The sequence below is a fragment of the Melopsittacus undulatus genome, chromosome 4 (genome assembly GCF_012275295.1).
Source record: "Melopsittacus undulatus isolate bMelUnd1 chromosome 4, bMelUnd1.mat.Z, whole genome shotgun sequence".
Taxonomy (NCBI): Eukaryota; Metazoa; Chordata; class Aves; order Psittaciformes; family Psittaculidae; genus Melopsittacus; species Melopsittacus undulatus.
The window spans coordinates 71,510,987-71,533,073 of record NC_047530.1 but is presented as its reverse complement, the minus strand read 5'-3'; the positions used below and the strand labels follow the sequence as shown (position 1 = coordinate 71,533,073).

Below are 22,087 nucleotides of genomic sequence, written 5' to 3'. Positions count from 1 at the left end.
GAATTTAAGACTAAAAACTTCCTATTTACTGTACACCTTGCAAGAACCAGCAGCACTCAGATTTAAAAAAAAAAAAAAAAAAAGGGATTTCTATGATCTGTTCTTCAAAGTGAAGAAAGAAACAGCAGGGAAGACTTATTTACTACCTCTTCTGAAAGACTGAGCAACTGAAATATGAGTTTAATTCACAAAAAATTCTTGAATGGAGAAATCTTCCATATAAGTTTATGATTCAAGGCAAGATGTTTCACTCTAATTCAAGACTTATCTAAGACTATGACGTTTTGAAATTCACCCTTTCAATCTCAAGTTCCATTAGAAGAAGCTGTTCTCCAGATATAAAAACATAACAGGGGTTGGGTTTGACTGTTGAGAACATGACATATATTCAAGAAGTTGATTATTAGATCTTAATCTGAAAGTGGCACAAAGTTTGAGAGAGAAATCCTTAATTTGATCCTTGCTTCTGGGGATTACATTTGAAATATGCAATTTCAAATTAATTTCATTCCTTCAGTAAACAAGTACTATGTGAAATTTATTCACATGATATTAATGTAGCTTAGAAAATAAGCAAAACCAAAGCCCAACATTTTTCTTCGATGCATCTGTGCAACCTCTTTATATTTGACTTGTAATAATAATTACAAGTGTTGACAAACACTAAAAATCGCATTGCAATATATAATTGAATCATTTTTACCGCATGTGTTGATTGTGGAACTGAGTGATGCAGCTCCAGTGGAAAGGCCACCTTTCGATACAGCTGAAGCTACAGATGGTGTAGATGATGCTGGAGTCGAAGCAGCTGCAGTAGAGGAGACTGACGATGACGCTAACCGCTCTCCAGACTCCATATCTGTAAGAAAGAACATAAACGTCTTCTATGGCAGGAAATTAAATTCACAAGGAGTCTACAGGAGTACCTGTGCTGACCATGTCTCAGGATCTGCACTCGATTCTGGTGTAGTTCCTACAAGATGCTCACATGAGAGGTGCATCACATGAACAGCACTCAGCCATCAGGGGAATCCAGCACAGTAAGGGAATTAAGTAGTGCTATCAAGAGCTACATAGTATTTTGATTTGAACACAAACAGCCTCACCTGGGATCATCAAGCCCACTGCTCAAGAGCTGCATTTCAGCTCAGGCTGGCACCTTCAGCCCTTGCCTGAATCAGGACATACTGGGCTGTGCCCACACCTCCTGCCTAGGCTCCAAGGACTACATCAGCTCCTACCTTCTCCAATCCCAATCAGACCAGTGGGTAGACCCCAGGCCCGACAGATTCCTTTGGTTTTTTCTGGATCCTGTGACCAGCACAGCATTCACATCCAGAGAGACTGTGCCAGGGTCAGGAAAAGGACTGTCTGCATCATCCCTGACTGCCACCTTGTCCCTCCTTACAACGCAGTCCTGCTCTTGCTGCTCCCTGACAGACCCCAGCTTTACAGAACCTGTAATGCATGCCAAACAGCCCATATCTACTCTCTCAATTTAGGAAAACACCCAGCAATTATGGTGAGACAGTATCAACATAAGAACTCCTGTAATCTGCTAGCTTTTATTCCTGGTAAGGTTTTTATATAAAATAAAGTTACCAGACTTACTTCACTGAACAAGCATCCATATTTCAAAAATAAAATCACACAACAAAGTTGTTACTAAAAATGATGCTACTTATTGAGAAGTAGCTTCTCAAATACTTTAAAATTCCAGCCAAGCTAAGCACAGTGGTAGCAAAGTCTAAAGACTATCTGGCGCAATCTGCCAGGACCGCAGTTGACCTGAGTCAGTATCAGAGTATAAGGTGGGGAAAAAATCTACAAAAGAAACAAGACTAGGCACAGTTAAGTCCTAACAGGGAAGCTCCTGAGAAACTGGAACCTGTACTGGAGTTCCCCTTCAGCTACAGAGGCAACACCCTTTCTCAGACCTATCACTGGAAATGTGAGGAGGCCAAATGATAAGCGGAAGTCAACTGCTGTAAAATGTCACTCCCAGACTCTGTAAAACAGAATGCCAGCTACAGAGAGACACACTTTCACAAACTTTAATCAATTCAGAAAACTGATGTGTTAAACAGCACTTGTGACCCAAGTTATGTTAAAACAGCATCTTCACAAATACTCATTTGGAAAGGCAGCGTAAGAGCTGTTACCTGCTTCTCAAGAAAGATGCAGCACCCTTGCTTCCTCTCAGCCACAAAAAATGAATCTTAGAAAGCCAGAGGAAGTAAGAAAGCAAAACTCATACAGAAACACACAAAATATCTGGAAGATACACTGTGCCTATCTTAACTAAGTCATTAATTCCTTATCAGAAATAGTTTTCATATGTGGCAACTCCTATGTACCAGCTAAGGTCTCCAGACTCTTCCCTCTATCAAAACAATTCCGCTACAAGGGAACTATGGCTTATAATATAGAATTGCCTACCCTTTACACAAACTACAAACAACCACCCTGCAGAAAACAGCACTGAAAGACTTCATTGCTTTTGTTCTTTACAGCTCCATTTAACACATACAATTTTCATGTAGAAGAAATATTTTTTTCTGCAAATACAGAAAAATCAGTAACTTACACAGATATGGTAGAAAAGAGTATTTACTCCTACACTGAATATGGGGGCTATGAATTTTTTCTTCAGACCAATAGTAGAAATTATAGAAACTGTTTCCTACAAAGAATTTATCAAGGCCAAATACTATTAAACATTTTAAATTTTTAATTCAGGACTCCTAAATGCACACTTTTCTCCAATTAAACATTTTCTATCCATGGCTAAAGAATGCCTCATTGATTTTCAGTAATCTTTGACTATAATTCAGCTAAACTGCTACTCAGTGGAAGCAGGCCACTGAAAAAATCCACACATACTGTAGACTTTGGATGTTATATTACGTTGAATCGATTTTGTAATTATTCCTATGGATAATATTTAATAGAAATCCCTTTCATAAGGGATTATGTTTTAAATCTACCTGCAGATTTCAGTCTGAGTATTTGCAAATACGATTTCACACACATAAAAAAAAAAAAAAAAATCTATCTTTAGTATACAGAGATCTACAAATACACAAATTAATATAACAAAGTACATTTATTTCATTTAGACATTATGAATGACTTAATATAGGTGAGGCAAACAAGCAGTTGTTGCATTAAAAAGTATGTTTTTGTTGTATTCTGGTCTTCATTTTTGTAAGGATGCCCACAGTGAATTATAAACACATCCTAATGGCATTATTACAGTAACCACATTTAAAAGGGAACATATTTCTAAGCTTTAATGTACTGCATTAAAAACTCAGGATTGAAATTTGGTATTTTATTTATGTTTCCTGACAAAACATCCAGAACTCTCCAATTTATTCAAAAAAAAAAGAAAAAGAAAAAAAGGAAAAAAATATACATTAAAGTAAGTCTTTACCATCTGTAAATAAGCATAGTTAAAAACCACCTATAAGAAAGCCACACTGCTGTCATGAATGGGAAGATATCCTTGGTAAATCAATACCTTTTTAAATACAGAAATGTAAATTTAGCTTACTTGCAAGCTTTTAACCAACCTAAGCCATCTGCTTGAACTGGTAATACAGCATCAGATAAGAACTGGGAGAACAGTAATAAACTGCCCTTTTAAGGCTCCCCTCCTTCCTCACACCCTTCCCACTCTTTTTTTTTTTCTTTCAGTTTGCATGGGGTTGGAGGTTGGTTTTGGGGGGATTGCATTTACAACCTTTCATTCAACTGCTTGTTTAAAGTCATAAATAGAAAACTAGAATCTTGGTGTTTCTGAATGATTCTGAAGAAATCATATTCTTTTCCTAGAGATATACATACTTTTGCTTTCGAACTAAGTCAACCCTTAATTATGTTTAGTTAATAACTCTAACCACAGCAGATGGCTGACACCAAAAGCGATAATCCCCAAAACAGTCATTAGTCAGGATCAGCAATAATCACATTGTAGACAAACTGTGTTCTGTGACTCGGAAAGTCCATTCCCGCTACAGCAGATCCATATTCTTTTTAACCTCAAGTATATATTAGTTGTTTGTTTCACCTTAGTGTATTTTACCAGACAATACTTATATAAACTCTCACATTTGTAAAAGAGAAATTGGGGGGGGGGGGGGGATAAATTATTTTTATTTTCCATGTGTAATGATTTGTGCCAATGCTTTGCCTGAAAACTCCAGCTATATTCCCAGACTTTTCCATAGTGAATAATAATAATGAATGCAACTGAACACAATGAAAACAGAAAGCAATCTCTCATTAATGTGGAACAAAGTAGGAAGTATGTGCACCTTTACACAACAAATTTTTTTCCCCCTGGAGGGGAAAACCAGCCAAACAAACAAACAAAAAAACAAACAAACAAAAAAACCCCAGAAACACAAAGGAAAAACTACTGATGTTTAATAAAAATAGGAACACTAAATATATGAGGGGGTTTACTACAGGAAACAACATTCAAATCATTTCCACACTTTAAAAAAGTAAGATTTCTTTAAATTACCTACCAAATCCATGCTCAAAAACTTCACTTAAATGTATACTAACATAGAAAAAAAACATATTCTTAAACAGATAGTAACTCCCTTCATGCGGTACTATCACAGATATAGTATACCATCAATGTTAGTTGGGATGTGTGAATACTATAGTATACAGCATATAGTATATACTATAGTACAGGGGGTCTTGAAAAAAATCTGAAGAGTAGGCATAACTCCAACTTCCAGTTTAACCTCTCCACTCACATGTATTGCTTCATTATACAAAGATCACCTTTAACACAATGAAAAAAGAAGCTGAAAGTGGAAGCGTAAAAACATGCTTCAGTCTTCCTCAATGACTAAGCGAAAACTTGTAACAATTATTTGACTGTCAACTGGAGGAGTCCCACAGCATTTCCTGGTCTCCTGTCTTACACCAAGTTGTTTAATCATACTGCACCTGAATGGAAGCACACAATAGGATCTCAGAATTCAGGGTCCAGGACAGCAGAGTTCATCACAAATCTGAAATGCAGGTCCATTTTAGGAAGTAAAACTAAAGATCTCGCTCTTTTCCTTCAAAGTGGGGCAGAGCCCAAAAAGGTCAGCACACAATAAGTAAATGCAGACTATGAGTGCTAGCTGCGGAGGTGACCCAGCAGGCCAAGCAGCACCCACAGGTTCTGCACCACAATGTCACAAAGGCCACGGAACCAAGGAAGAGTGGGTGTAAATGCAGTGGTATGCCCAAAAGTACACACAAGCAGCACCCACAGGTTCTGCACCACAATGTCACAAAGGCCGTGGAACCAAGGAAGAGTGGGTGTAAATGCAGTGGTACGCCCAAAAGTACACACAAGCAAGTAGCCTGACCAAAGCCTCACAGAGAACTAAGTGCAGTGCTCAGAGAAACTGGTGCAGTTCATTACAGACAAGCCATGGTCCCAGAAGGCTGCCAGAGATGCCCCCTGCTCTAGTGATAAAGTCTGGTTATACACGTTCCAACATGCAGTCTACTCCTGCTACAATGTTTTAGATATCTGAGATTTTTAAACTCAAATAAAAGTCTCAATATAACTAATGAGATTCCCTTTATGTGTCTCAGAAGCTGTACAAGCTTTAAAGGCCAGGTCAAGTGCTAAATATTTCAAGTTTTGCAGAACTTCATTGTTATTATGTCACTTTTGATAATTTACTCTAAGCACTTCACATAAAATTCTCCAGGGGAAAAAAGCCACCACAATAAAAAGTTTTTCTTAGTAAATCAGCAGTATTACTGGCTTGTGTTCATGGGTGTCATACCAACTACGAAGACACTTCTATCCACAAATGACCTTAATATGTTACTGTCAGTTACTCTGTACAAAGCAACTGGTGCATTCCTGCACCATGCTCTAAGCTCTTTGCAGCGCTCCCCTTCCTAGTATCAGGCCATATTCAATTAGTGGTATAACAACACACTGTTGATTGCAACAGAATCCATAGCAGTGAAAATACTCATAAACTCACAAATGTATCACATCACAGTTCTACAGATTTTAGTCACATAAGGTAACTTACTGAAAACCATTTAAAAGTAGATCCAAGTCTTATGTTTGACATAACTGTGTCAGGACTAGCTGGCCAAAATTGGAAACACAGAAGGGAATCAGTTGCTCATCTACTGAAACCAAAGAATAAGAGTGGTTTGGGTTGGAAGAGACCTTAAAGATCATCTAATCCAACCCTCGGCTATGGGCAGGGTAAATTCCCACCAGACCAGGTTGCTCGAAGCCCCATCCAACCTGGCATTGAACACTTCAAGGGATGGGGCAGCCACAGCCTCTCTGGGCAACCTGTGCCAGTGCCCCACCACCCTCACAGGGAAGAACATCTTCAATGATTACCTAATCTAAATCTCCTATCAAACAGTTTAAAGCCATTCCCCCTTGACCTAATCCTGAAAATCCTTGCAAAAAGTCCCTGCAATGGATGGCCATTTTAAGTACACTCAGGATAAAATGTGACATTTTTAAAAAGTGCACCTGTTTTGACTCCATCTAACAAAATAAACTCATCGCTAAATGATACGTGCAAATTAAACTGCAACTCAAGATTGTATTCTCTCCTACTTTGTAAGTAATTGTGTTATTTTTAGTTAGAAATAAACCTCACTTTGAATACTTCTGCATTTATATATTTCATAATTATGCTAAGGAAAAAAAAATATGAATGACAAACAACATGATTCAGTTGCTTTACATTCCATGCAAAGAGGAGGGGAACACAGGTCAGGTTAAATTACAATCCCCCATGATCCTCACTTCTTGATAAACCTCAGAACATATTCCTGAAAGCTACATAATGGTGGCATGGAATACAATCTAACCGATTTGTACCACAAAAATTAATGGCCACACCAAGCACCCGTCAGGCAACACAGCACTGCAGGAATCACTTAATGCTGAAATGACCCAAGCCTATTCAAAAGAAACACTTCAAACCCTAAATATCAATACTGAGAGCCTGATTTAAATAAATTGAAATAAATAAAATAATTAAAAAACTCCACACACAAATATATCTATTATTTGCTATTCTGTATGAGATTAATAACTTTACACATGTATGTTTTGCAGTCAACACTTTTATTTTAAATAAGCACCCCTTCACCTTCTGTTGTTTTCACTTCTATGCTGGGTTAGGACAGGAAAAGCTGACATCACCAGCCTTAAAACAGAAAAATAGATTACTGGAGATAGCTTCTTACACAGATGTGAACACAGTCAGGAATGCTCACCCTGCAAAAGCAGCCTGCTAATACAGTTAATCTGCACAAACCACTCGTTGCACAGCAGCAAATTTCAACCAGGTGACAAGAAAAGGACCTCATCATATAATTTACTTTGACCAATGCAAAGGTGTGCAATTCGTCCAGCTGAAGGAGATGAGTGCTCATGCTTTAGATAGCAGGATGAGAATGGTACAATTCTGCAGAGACCATATTCAGGCTCACAGAGACTAAGCTCATAGAGTGGAGATAATAGCACTAGATACCTGTACTGCAACACTTCCAAGCAGATTCTAAACAGCAAGTAAGTATTGGCACTGCGTAAAATTGATGCAGAGCCTGGACTCTGTCATGACTGCAGAGGCTGAAATAATAGTAACTGTAGAACATTCAAATGTAAAGATTGAGCACTTACCCTGAGTTTGGGAAGTGCCTGAAAGAGTCAATTCTGCCACTCTCTAATCAAATTCATGTTTCATCATTTCAGAATTGACACTTCAAAAACTTTTCCTGTTCTAAGGGGGGAGGGAAATAATAATAATAACAACAATAAAAATTCAAGCACTGCAATATTTTATACTGACTTAAAATGAATACCAGTTTTTAAGGATTGTATTTTTGTGCATGATGATTGAACTTAGGCAAGTTAAAAACCTGTTTCAAGTTCTCTGTAAAAAGTTGACCTTTCATTCTCTACGCAGCTATTTTTTTTATATCCTGATTACAAATCTTTGATACTTTGTTCATCTGCACTAGATTGTAACTACTACATCTTACTCTACAGAAGCAAGGCTGATAGCATTTTATGCTATTACTTAAGTTTGCAAAGACACTGAGCAAACTGTATCTAAACCTACCTCTGTGATTTCAAAAATCGGAGTATTACCCAATCTTTGCATACTGATACCCAATACAACATTTTTTAAATACATTGCAAATATTTTTCTTAGGGTAACTCTGAAATAGCTACCAGGAGCCCACATTAGAAATCCTATTCCAACAGTACTTTGAAAAATCAGTCATTAAATGTTGAAGGAACATGAAAAATAAACTACAAGCATATGATTTCACTACCATGCTTTTTACAGAAATTACTATTTGGCACCTTCACATAAAAATCTCAGTTTTTAAGGTTAGCTGCAAAAATAATCAGAATATTAAGAATTATAAAGATTATCTGCAGTACTTGAGGTATTCAAAAGCCCACATTTTTATTCCTTTTTTTATTGCATTCAAGAATAAGATGTTAAACATTCTATTTCCTCTCATTCTGAGATATACAATAGATTTGTTCCCAATTTATCCAGTCATTTTATAATCAGGTAATTTTTAACACTGAGATAAAAAGACAATGCATTGCTTCCTTGTTGGCAATGCTTTGTGGATATGCCTCTTTCATTGCAGGTTACAATACAGGAAACTGAACTAAATCCATAAATAGACATGTAAATAGGTTTCCTATAGGAAATCTCAAGAAAGTAACTGACAGGGAGGAAGGCTAAGCACCCTTACAATGCATTCCTTGAGAAGTTAGCATAATATACGTTTAAGGACTCGAAAGAATTACACCTTGTTCTACAGTCTTACAAACATAATTGTGTGCTAGGGCTCCCAGTACTATGAACATCAGGCCCCCATTTTCCAAACATTATTAAGAGGACTAGTTGCTAATACACTGTCTGGCCACTATGTAGTCTAGCACTCTATGACTGAGATCAAGCATTGTCACCTACTTCTGTGGATACCTGTATCCTGTTCTCCTGCTCATCTCTCTAAACAATTGGACTTTTTCAGGTCCTTTTCCTGAGAATCACTTGGTTGTCTTCCCTTTTCATATCTAAAGCTTTATGTTATATCTGCAGCAAATATTCCTGCGTGTAATTACCCAAGCTATCCTGTTTACTCCTTATTCTGCATCCAAACTTTTTGCCTGCTGATGTCTATCTGTCAAGCTAATCTTTCCATTCAACTGTGCACTACTTATGCACAAAATACCTAGCTACTTCACAGAGGTAAAGAAATTAATTTACCAAGAAGGGACAAAAAAAGAGTAGCATCATCATAGAAACTAAGATACTGTAACACTCAGTGAAGTGCAGCAGCAGAGTCTTTTTAGATACACTTCTTGAGCAGGTCTTTAAAGCAGGAAAACTCAAATGCCAAAATAATACCACAAAGACTTGCTTTGACTGGGGTTTAACAGGAAGGAAAACAGTGTCTGAATAACCCTGTGGCAGACAAATCCATTAAAATCAGGAGTGTGAAATAAAAATGTATACTTTTATTTATCTGTTTCAAATTCTCACCACCCTTGCTTGAAAGACATCAGATGTTCTAACAGTAAAAGACAGACATGGTGTCCTGGCAGCGCCAGGTGAAAGTTCCTGGGTCTCACATAACTAAAGACCTGGACTTGCACTGAGAACTGCATTAATGAGTCTTTTTGTACTTTAACATGAAAACAGCTAACCAAACTCCTCTGCTACTGTTTTTCCTCCAACTTCAAGTATCCAATAAAATCATGGTCTAGGAAGAATAAAGGGAAGAACATTGCCTTGAGGTAAATGCTTTGTCTTGTTTCATTAACACCAGCAGAGGCTCCTAAAGTGTTCATTTTCGATAAGATACATCAGGCCAGCTGTGAAAAAAAAAAAAAAGCCCAGCTGTCTGAACAGCAAAAATACCAAGAACTTTTTCCACAGCAAAGCAAGCCAGTTTAGCAAGGTCACATACTAGCTTAAGATGTCTAACTTCTACTGAACTAATGCTATTTTAAAGTCATTGTGGTCCACTGTACTTTGGATCACATTGATGCTACCTCCTTTCCTAACTTGCCTGCGATTACAGGATCATTCATGTGCTAGAAAGCTCGCCATATAACAGCTGAATTTGGCTTTTCCAGCTCCTCTATAGGCACATCATCTAACAAGATGCTATCTAAATAAGCAATGGTGATTTCTTGCACTGTCTAAACAAGTAGGAATAATTTCTAGTAGCTATTTTGTATCTGACTTTTCAAGAAAAACAGCTAACAAAAAACAACCATCCAAATCCAACCCCAAGCAAGCAGAAAGTAAGATTCCAACATTTTGTTCTATTTTATTTTATCTGACAGTATTTGTACAGCAAAAGAACGGCTGTCAAAGGACTAGGATGCTAAAGCAAGCCCTCTTCTTTCAGCAAAACACTTTAATTAAACCTGACTATCTTAGCAGAATAAGCCATTTCTAAATAATCACAGAACTGACCACTGAAGTCTTTACATGTAATTCTAAATTGTACTGACACCTGACTGTTGACTGTTTTATTTTTAAATGCAAGTAAAAACAAGTATTTAAGGTATCTAGCTACCCTAAGTGATCTACTGAGCTGAATTAGTGTTCTTCTATTTTTAATTCTTCTTTTGTTCTCAGTGTTTATAAAGCTGTGTGCATGGTATACAACAGACTATTTATTACCTAATAGTCCATTATCCACACAAAAAGTTTAACACCCAGTGAATATATCCAAATGTTATATTGTTATGCTTAACTTAAAGGAGTTCAAATAATGGATAACTTAATGGGAACCTTCAAGAACACAAGTTTAGATTCCTTCTAATGAGTTCTGAAAGCCCACTGTCAAATGACTACACTAAGAAATGGCACCAAAGGAAAAACGTCACCTTTTAGATTAACACTCCAAAAGACAATGGTGGCACCACAGGATGTGGACTGGGAGGGATGGAGTGGCCAGTACATTCTCAAACACATTATTTTGATTAAACATGAACAAGAGTGAAGTTTAAAACACAAATTCTGTTTCTTCTAATACTTTTTAAAACTCTTACAATTGTAAGAAACTTTCAACTCAGCTACATTTAAATAAATTCTCTGAACAACTCCATATCAGCACCAAATCAACATGATAAAATACAGAAAAGCAAACTATGCCAACTGTTTTGTAAACCAACTCAATAGTTATATTCTGAAACAACCTGTTTATGTATGTAGTTCTCAACATTAACTTCCTTCAGTATTATGTAATGGCATTTATTATTCAAGAGTCAACAAACAGGATGAAGCAATGTTGCTTCACAGTTGGGTATTCTTGACCACTGCACAATTCGTCTACAGTTTTAATTCATTTCTGAATTCTTAATAAACATTGTAGTTTATGAAAAACAGCAAGTCTCAAAGCTATTATATTAACTGAATAGATAGTGTTCAAAATGTCTGTTAAAACTCAGCCTGCATTAAGGAAAAATCCCTAAAAAAACATGCTTTGACAGAAAGATGGTTGTATATTTATTTTAAATAAATTCTGCTTAATAGCTCAGGAAATCTTTTCAGTCTCAGAACTTGTTTCTTCATCTCCCACCAATAAACATAAACCAGTGCATTTGCACAAGACAGTAATTTCAAGCATTTGAACTCTCTAAGAAATGTCTCAGGGAAGATACAGAACTAAATGGGAAATACAATACAAAATAGAAATACACACTGTGGCCAAAAAGTTCAAAACTGGGACAGCTGAAGTCAATGCCTTTTTTTTTTTTTTTAATGCTTTTCCAAAACCTGATTTTCCATCTGTCAGCAGTATAGTTTCTGTTCTTTTGCTTTTTGCCACTCAAACTTGGTGCCAGATTAGCCATCGTATTGTACACCTCTTCCCATGGTTCAACTCCTCAAGCTCAAAATACAGGCTTAGCTCCAATTACAGGTGCCAACAGAGCTCCAGAAAAAGAACTAACAGAGGGGAAGTGTCTTGCTGAACCTTTGATGGCAAAAGCTGGCACCGGTTTGTCTGGCAATTGTTCAAATTCCGAAGTCCTAAAATTCATGCTTGTGCCAAACATACTGGTCAGTATTTTCATAACTGAACTTTGCCTATCTTTGTGAAACTTAACATACCTGTTTTAACATACATATAAAAAAAAACTCACTACAAAACGCATTTTCCCATTTTGGTATTATTCTGCTACATGTTGAGGAAAAAAAAAGCCCATATTAAAAAAAAAAAATGGGCAGAGAAAACATGGAAGTATCAGTCGAAACAGTTAAACTTTAAAAGCATAACCTAAGGGGAAGATAATTTGGGGAAGAAGTAACTACAAGCCCAGATATCTACTTATATGTATGAACAACATACTAGCCAAAGTAATCAACTTGGAACTACTTCATGGGCACAATCCTATAAATCTTCCAAACAATAAAGATGCACAGAAAAGGATTCCTTTTCACCTTGCAGTCCTGAACTTACAGACTACCATACCAACACGTGTTTTCCAACAAGTAGGAAGGGGCAAGGATGTCAATCAACTCTATAATAAACAGTTTGGAGTCTGCATTAGTTGCTACTTTTTTTAGAGGTTTTTCATCATTAACTATTTAAGATACTGTTTTACACCTACAAAATTGCTAAAACTAAAACAACCAGCATACTCTGATGCGAAATGAGTTCTTGGTTACTAAATCAGAGTTCCAGAAAAGCACTCAGGAGAAAAAAATCTTTTGATTTTTTTGATTTTGACTGTACCAGTCCCAGGCTTTGTGCTAGATCCTGATTTTGTTTTACAGTACCATCAAACTTCAGTCTCGTTATTCTAATATTAATAGTTTTACATTTAAACAAAGAGAAAAATCCAAACAGCTAAATTGTACATTCAGTTCCTCAATACCAGCAAAGACTACTTTTAGCCTATATGATAGTGAAGAAGTCTATCAGCTTCTCATGTCATTAAGTGACTTCTGGCACCTCGATTAAAGAACTTTATCGTTGAGGAATGCTAATTCTTCAGCTTCAAACCCTTAGAGCACCTTGTGGTGTCATCTAGCAGGAATGCAATGGTTCCCACTAATAGTCTGAGGCAGCAAGTCTGAGACAGAGATAAATGGTTTCCACATTAACATTGTTCCACTCACGTGGTTCTTTGGAAACCCAGAACCAGTTCTATAAGGAAGTGTTCCGTACTACCCATTGATTTACATCAGCTTCATCACTGGCATCCACCCTCATTTCCAAAATAGCTTTCTGATTTGTTCATTGTTTCTTTAAGGCATTATGATCTTTACAGTAACTGAGACATTTAAGTAAAACAAACCTAACAACAAGAAGGGAGAAGGGAATCCACTGTAACTGAAGCTTACCTTAGAAGAGTAACTAGAAGGAATAAGAAGGCGGTTCTTGAGATACAACGAAATAAAACCAAGCCTCAACAGGAGCCACAACAGTTATTACCACGTCAGAACACTATCCTTGCTGACTCCATTCACAATATTGTTCTTACAAACCAAGCAGATGCAGATCTGACATCTCAAAGTTATTTACACACTTAAAGGGAAGTGGTTAAAGAACCTGACAGATTGCATTTTTATTTCCACATACTTGTGAGAAATAAGATAATAAACTGTCCATATTTCCATCTACAAAAACAAAAGTACTGTCAGAATACATATCTAGATCTCAGGCTTCTACCAAAGCCACTGGTAAACATTACATTTTCCTACATTATTAAAGAATACTAGATTAAATACCAGAGTCCATTTCAGCTATATCAGGTGTTGTTTACTTGGCAAAGCTTGGTAATAATTTAAAGATTAACAGTGGTACACAGTATTCCCATAAACCATTCTTTCAGAATTTAAAGGCACTCTGCAAAGGCAACCTAGTACATTTGACTAGAAGTTAAAACCATAGCTTGCCTCCTTGGCAAGATGGTGAAGAAGAAGCCTAAGCAGCCCCCCACTCCTGCCACAGAACACTCACTTCTGAGGACAGCAACATCAAGTGCACAAGTGCCTGTGGCTGCACCCTGGAGTAGGGTCTGCCCTTCCCTGTGCAGCAAGAGCAGCTGCATCCTCCACTGCAGCTGCTCCCACCACTTCCCTCTTTGTGGGACACAGAACTGACAGGCACAGAAAGGCAGCACCCATCAGGGCTGCCTCTCCTGTTTTACAGGAATCCAGTTTGGTTAAGTAAGCTAAGCTGAAGCTTTGAGCCAACACGTTCAGCTGTGACGCACTGAGCTTTGAGTTTAAGACACTTTATAGAGACAGAGCATGCAAAAAATGAAAATAGCAAGGGAAATGTTTCTAAAATGCCAGGACTGTATGTATTATGCTGGAAAAATCTTGCGGGTACAAGAAGCCAGTTACACAGTGAGGGAATGGAAGCCTGCCGGAAGACAATATACATGTTTCACTGGCACCCAAATTAGGACATTTCTTAAATACTGTCAGTATCGAGCATTACTACTTACTTAGAACATGAAGTTATACAGAATTTTATCTAGTAACAGGAGAAATTCAGTATTTTGTTAAAAAATTTAACACACTCTTGTTTTGTAGGAGAGTTTTGAAATACCACGTCTTCACCACCACTTGAGAAGAGCCCCTTCACAAGTTAATGTAGGCTGTGTCCCTCTTCTTTTCTTCCCCATGGCATCTTACTGCTTCATTCCCCTCAAAGTAGACCTGTATCTACATGTTCTAGTCACTCCATTGTCCACACCCTTTTCTCTATATAGAACAATCCAGGTGAACTAATAGGTCAAGCATCTCCAAAAACCTCTTTGTACATCAAGCTGGATAAACACTGTCTCCTCATTACCTACTCATTCTTCTCAGTGTGAACAAACATGTATTTCTCATATATGCTGTCTACTTCACAAGTTCTTTAATAATGGCTATTCAATTTGAAAATATATTTTAGCTATTACAAAAATACCTCTTTCTTTTAACTGATTCGTATTTTTCTCTAGATTTCATTTGCAGTTCCAGTATCTGTCAACATAGTGGATACCTCCTGTTACTAAATGAAACTATGCATGATCCTTTCCATAGTAAAATAAGATTCATAAGGTGTGGTAATAGAAAAAGAGAAAATTTTGAACAATAACAATGATTTTGGTTAAGAATTCAGTACAGGTTTTTTCACACCTTAACTAGCTTACAAAAAAAAAAGACACAATATTACTTTAATATGAATTTATATTGTTACAGCAAAATTTTACTAAGCACCTTCATAAACTTTCATGAAATAACCAAGAACACACGTTGGTTCTGTAACAGTAATCACTGTGCATACAGTGCCACTTATTGCAAATTCTATGCCATTTCTACTAGTGTATGATAAGACCAACATTTAAAAAAAAAAAAAACATTGTAAACCCATTTAACGGAGCATAGTAAGACCAAAAATGCACTGCAACCATCAATTACAATAACAAATCTGTTAGACTGATACTATGGAGCAAAATAAAACCGGACTTGTGCACTGAGTGATAGCTGTCACACCCACCTAGTCCTCATCAGCAACAGCTGACATTACTTGCAGTAAAAATAACACATCAACTGTAATAAATACAGAAACAGCACATTTCCTCTGCATATAAGGAAAGCTAACAAAAAGGCTGTTTTGTTTTGCTTGAAAAACAAGTTTGTCAGACATTAATTCTGCAAGTGATAAAAATAAGCTATGAAATACCAATACTTCAGTGTGTGCATAAAACACATGCAATTTATGTCACTGTAATTGTCCAGTGAGTATTCACCAGAATTCTTCTTAAAGTTAATACCAGTTGTTTAGCACCTAATAGACTTTGATGGTTTGGGGTTTTTTTACTGTCATGAAGTAAAAAAAGATATATTTGCTCATCACTACTATCAGATAAACATTACAAAGAAGCAGTATGTCTGTCTCAGAATACTGAAAAATTGAAAGTTGCAACTCTATATATTCTTCTTCAACCTGTAAACATTTCAAACTATTAACCTGGGGAAGAGGGAGGGAGAAGGAAGCACAGAAGAAAAGCACTGAACACTTGGCATGACAGAACAGATACAGAACATTAACAGCTTACTGTGGAGAGCGGTTTAATCAGGAAGTAGCCATTATCCTGTCGCTAGAGACAGCACTCCAAAACAACAAGCCGGGGTTTTGGTGTTGGTTTGTTGCTTTTTTTCCTCCCTTCAAGAAGGAAGCAAGCACATGCTATTGTGCCGGAGCTTTGCTGAGCCCAAAGGTCACCAGACGTTTATTGTCAAAAGCTACCCTGAGAACGAAACGCAAGCAAGCGTTTTAAAGCTGTATTTGAGGAAGCATCTAAAATCCACCACAACCTCCCCTCTGTGTTACACACAAAACATGGCTGTCTTATTCAGAGATTAGCAATTATTGTAATGAGATACTGTCGGAGAGGGTCAAACAGTACTTCCTGCAGTTTACACATCTTGATTTCCTGGTAAACAAACTGCAAGGCAGGTGGAGCACTCAGATCACCAGTGAACACTCCCGCACGAATCACCACAGCCAGCGCAAGCAGGCAGGCAGCTTTAGCTGCTCTGTAATTACGTGGGCAACAGGGTAGCAAAAAACCATAAAAGTAACTGAACCATGAAGGACATTCCTTCCATACTCATCAGTGCCGTATTTGGTTGCTTTCTTTTTTTAAACCAAGCCCAAGAGAAATATTTTATTTTCTTTTAAATGATGTTTATGTACACAAACACACCCCCAGAGCAAACTCTCAAAACTGTTTTGGTAAGAGAAAGTACTAGGGTTGAAAAACGTGAAATTGAGAAAAACAAATGCTGCACTCAGAATGCAAGCATCAATCTCCAAAAAGCTCAATTAATATACTAACAATATTCAGAAATTATAAAAATTGACTTACTGAAAATAATTTTTAAGGGGACAAAAAAAAAGGGCGTTTTTAAAGCTGTTTGACACGTTCCCCTCAAGAAAAATAATCACACAGGGACTAAATACATGGCAGTGAGAAAAGCTAGATGTTTCCTACCTATAATCTTGCAACTCCTAAGCAACTAGAATAAAGCATATGGTCCACTGACAAAAGACAGAATTTCTTTACGGGATAAATACAATCAACTTATTACACAATAGGCTGATGCAAGTGAAAATGCTACAGTGCCCGTAAAGTAAGAGCACAAGGGCTTGAACTTTAGCATGAAGTAAGATGTAAAGATTACTTGCATACTAGAGGAAATATGCAAAGACAGGAAGGGTGTGGATCAATCGATTAATTCTCCCTCTCTCTGAAAATTAGCAGCATGAAAAAGAGCAACCAAGGGAACACACGAAAGTAACATGTCTGAATAAACAAACTGAGAAACAGAACATTAAAGTTTCTAAATAAGGATGACATAAATACATTGCAGCTATTTTTCGCATTAAGCTTAAGAAAGGAACAAAGGAAAGCTGTGGGGAAAAAATAAAGAAAGCATTAATGGAAAAAATATGAAATATGAAAAGGTTTATCTCCATCAGCAAACCCTGCTACGAAGATGTAGCTTGTGCCACTGCAAACTCCTAAACAAGATAAATATATTAACAAGAGGGATCTCTGCAACCAAAACAATACACAAAGTATAACTTTTGCAAGCTGTGCTTGTTGTAAGTAGTACAGCCACAACTTCCTAATCAAACACCTGGATATCACACATTCCCTTAAGTAAAACCACATCAAAACTTCAGGATTTCACTCGTTTTCTACCACTACCCGTCTTAACAAAAAAGAGAAAGCAGTCTTATCAAACAATACTCAGTGCTTCTGAAGAAAACAGTAAAAATCCAAACCACCAAATGAGAAGCCTTCTGCAAAGGCAAGGAATATCAACAGACTCTTCTCAGAAGTTTTAGTTTTAAAAAGCAATATATGTCGTATATAAGGAGGCCAAGTTTGGTACTAGTATCACTACAACCAAGCTCTCACAGCAAGATCTAGGAGATCATGATCTAAAGTCTTAATCTAGGAATTGCTTTTAATTCCAGAAACCTGCACACTGAAATACAGCCACCATGACTTTGAGTCTTATGAGACTCAGGGAAATTCATGTACAATAGTTAAAATACCAGCTTACAAATGATTTTTCTAAAGTTATTTCAATCCATATGGCTCATAATGGGAAAAATATTTACTGTAGAACAGCTGTTTTGCATTGAGATAGCAATGAAGGGAAATAAAAATATTACACTGGAAACAGCCAAGCAGAAGGTCCATACTTACGTTTCTGAACTCTAGGCTGAGTAAGACCCTAGCTAAACTATAATCTGTGCAAGATGTTAAAAGCAGAGGCTTGTTTTCTACCAGTACAACCATTAGAGAACCTAAATACACTGAACTGCAACCCACTACTTCCATGTTAAGTCAGCAAGAGAGTAAGAAAAATGGTTCAGCAATTGATGTTCTCAGACAAATTCTACAGCATTTGAAAACACTGGTGTCCAGCACCTCAGGTCCATGAAAGAATTATGTTTGTAAAACAGGCCTAATGGAATACTGAAACATGAGACAGATTTAAATAAATAAATAAAATCACTCCTCGAGCTATGCCTTAAACACTCATCAGCACCAGCCCTCATAAAATGTCAGTGTCAACCTGTGGAGCCAAACTGAACAGTTAGTGTCTTTCGGGAAGTTTCTTTTAAAGATTATCAGTCTACATAGCAAATTCTAACTATAAACACCGAATATGGGTGTAGCTATAAATATGGGTATTGAAAAATAAATTTAAAGTATTTTTTAAACAATACATACAATGAGTAAAATATTGAAGTGTTCTTTTATTGAGATTGCAAACATTGTCCAGGGGAACTAAATCTGTGGTCATAAATACAATATACTGAAAACCTTACTATTTTGCAAGTTGTTCATTGTGGTTTTTTTTTAAACATCAACAGCTTCTTACAGATCCTGGTATGCTATGATTCTTGCAAAGAACTTTCAGAAAGTTAAGAATCACACCACACCGAGTATAAACTGCATCTCAACACTGAGCAAAAAAACAAATACCAACACCAAAAGAGAGATCTGAGCCTCTCTAGAGCTATCTATATCATTCAGGTAGCTCTATTCCAAATGAAGTTTTTATTTAGAACTTCATAGCTTACCCTGTGATAAAGAAATATAAAAGCAGTTAAGCCATGAATGTTGCTTACACTCACCTGAGGACATATAATCTCTATGCAACCCCAAATGAATACCAGCAAAGCCAGAGATCAATATTTTGCCTCATGCCTTGATGAGATCACCGCAAAAAACAGTCCCTTAAAATAGTAAACATTTATGAATATAAACACAATACCTAAATCCAGCATCACCTGTCAATATAACCTGCAGCAATAGCTTGGGAGAGTATTAACTCCCCGCAGTCATCTTTGTAGTGCATTAAATAATAAATTTATTTTTAAAAGTTTAACATGCAGACACTAGCTGCACGGACAAATAAGGAGGGGACAAAATGGATAATTCATTACTTACAGAAATACTGGGGGACACCAGAAGTTCTAAATCTTTTTACTCAAGAAGTGCTAACAAGTTGATAAAAGTGAACTCCAGCTAAACTACAAAGGGAGGGGAGGGCAGAGGGGAACACCAAACAACCAACTTTCCTCCTCATACTCAGCCTGTGCCAAAAGACCTTTTACTCCTGAGAGACTTTTACACAACAGCATACCAAAGCAAGTCCTATTTGTGTCCCTATAAATTAGATTCTGACAATATTTACAAGCCTCAGTATCATTTTTTTCTCCACATGTTACTGCAGAGACCATTCTTGGGTTCCACTGTTACACAGAGAAACACTGGATGTTGAAACTGGTCTCCACATCTGGAAACACTGAGACACATAAAGAGACATTACCTCATTTCAGTTAGTTTCTCACCATCAAAAAACAACTAAACCAACTAATCTTTAAAAGCCATCAGCTGACACTAAGTAATTTACATCCTTACAGTGATTATCACCTACCAAAGCAGAGGGAAGAGGCCTGCTTTCTCAAAAGGAAAGAGAGGCAGCTATCTTCTCTTTGTTCTACTGCCTCCATGGTCTGCTCACATGTAGTGGTCATACTGCTCATGATTTAGCTTCATTTTAAAGGCCCTTTGGTCCTCATTGAACTATCTGTCTAAAGCAAGGACCCTTCATCTATCAATCTGATCCTTAAAATAGTATCTTGGAAATGGAATAAAGACAATAGCCAATACAAAAATATCACTGAGAAAGGGGCAGCCATAGTCACTCAAATGCATGTGACCAAAAAAACTCAAAACAACTAGTCTGTTCTTTACATTACTACACTGCCCAAAAGCATTCTTCATGCTGGATCATTACCTAGAACCAATCACAAAACTACTCAAAATCCTAAGCCATTATTTCTTTAGTAGCATTTCATACATTTGCTACTAGATTTTGACCCCCCAGAGTTTATATAGGGAACATTCTGGAAGAGCATAGGAAAATGCCTGAGTTACATAATTTCAGTGCATTTTCGTTTTCCTACATCAAAACCTCATATGTTCCTTCTCATTTTGAACAGTGTTCATCAAAATGTCTTAATTATTACTGAAACGGTAGTTTTAACTAGCAACATGGAAACAAAAGAAACTAAAGCACTTCAGTATCTTAAGTACCCCATTGTTGTATGCACCAAAATATGTCATTTCATAATAAATTTCATAATAATTATCTTACAATAAACAGGTTTTTAATATTTTTCAGTATATTCTAATTAAATATAAAGATTTGCATTTGATGAGATTTGAGACCAAGGTGACATTTGTTTCGGTGTTCTATATGCATTACTGACATCCATTTCAAAAAGCATTAGAGAGACTAGTAGTCTTATAGTTATATTTTAATTTTTGATATGGTGAATTCAGTATTAACTATTATTTAGTCAAACTGAAGGTTTTGGAGGAAAGATAACAAAGGTAGCAAGCATGGCAAAGAAATACAGGGTAAAACTGATTTTTCCATAAAAATAACCATAAATTTACCATTTTATCAGGAAATTGAAATATAACAATATTTTGAAAATAAAAGGATTTGTCAGAAGTTTTGAAATGTTAGAACTATAAATATATATTCTTTATCTATCATCATAATACACATACACACACTCGCAGACCCTCTGAGAATACAATATTCATTTTGCTGCAGAAGAACAGGCATTGCATAACAATGAGATTTGCTAATGAAATCAGCCATCAACCTGGAATACATATGTATCAAACCAAGACCTCAGTGTCATTTTCTTTTTGCGTCGTTTGTTCTTTTTCTCATTTTCCCTCGACCTTTCAGTATCTTGTCCTCCTCCTGGTTTCACTGACTCAAGTACAGCAATATTGCAAAATATTTTGTTAGCACCATATGTACAACACTTTATTTTACAAAATTTATTTCTCTGTTTATTGCTAAATGTAGATTCTAATTGCATGGGTTCCACAGTATTGTTAACACAGCCTTGAAAGAAAAATCAATGGGTGCTAAGGAGACAAAGGAGTTTCATTTCTCTGTGGAAACAGGAGGAATATCTAATAAAAATTGCGTGTCACTTGGACAAACTATACTTTCAGAGAGCACCAATTAATACAAGAATTCAATACAGGAACAACACATTTTAAAAAATCTCTACCTTTATCTAATGGTTAAACAGAAACAGAATTTAAAACCATTACATGAATAAAAGCGCAACTGCTTTGCATAAACATGCAAAATCATAATGAAACCAAATAGAACAATCCAGCAAGTTCAGTAACAGTATGTATAAGCATGCAGTATATGCAGTTATACAAGCCACTTAAGTGAAAAAGGGATGGATACTCAATGGAATTACTTATTCTACTACTCAGAGCTGACCATAAAAATTAAAACATTAAGAAGTCTTTCAAAAAACCTTTTTGCTCATTATACTAATACCATATTTTGGCTTTGTGGAATATATGCTGCCTTAGGTTTCATAGAAAAAGCAACCTACTTACAGCCTTAGCTACAACAGCATCAAAACTATGTTTTGAATTCAC

The 22,087-nt window shown here is 36.5% G+C and overlaps 1 protein-coding gene across 10 annotated transcripts in view; it reads right to left on the bottom strand.

Annotated features, from left to right (window-relative positions):
* The window catches only part of BAZ2B (bromodomain adjacent to zinc finger domain 2B), a 134,107-nt gene that overhangs the window by 62,940 nt on the left and 49,080 nt on the right, over positions 1–22,087 (bottom strand). For all 10 annotated transcript variants that reach the window (XM_031053493.2, XM_031053494.2, XM_031053498.2 and 7 more), the window contains exon 3: positions 704–859. In XM_031053493.2, coding sequence (XP_030909353.2) covers positions 704–857 — 154 coding nt within the window. In that variant the 5' untranslated portion in view covers positions 858–859. The remainder of the gene's footprint in view (positions 1–703; positions 860–22,087) is intronic.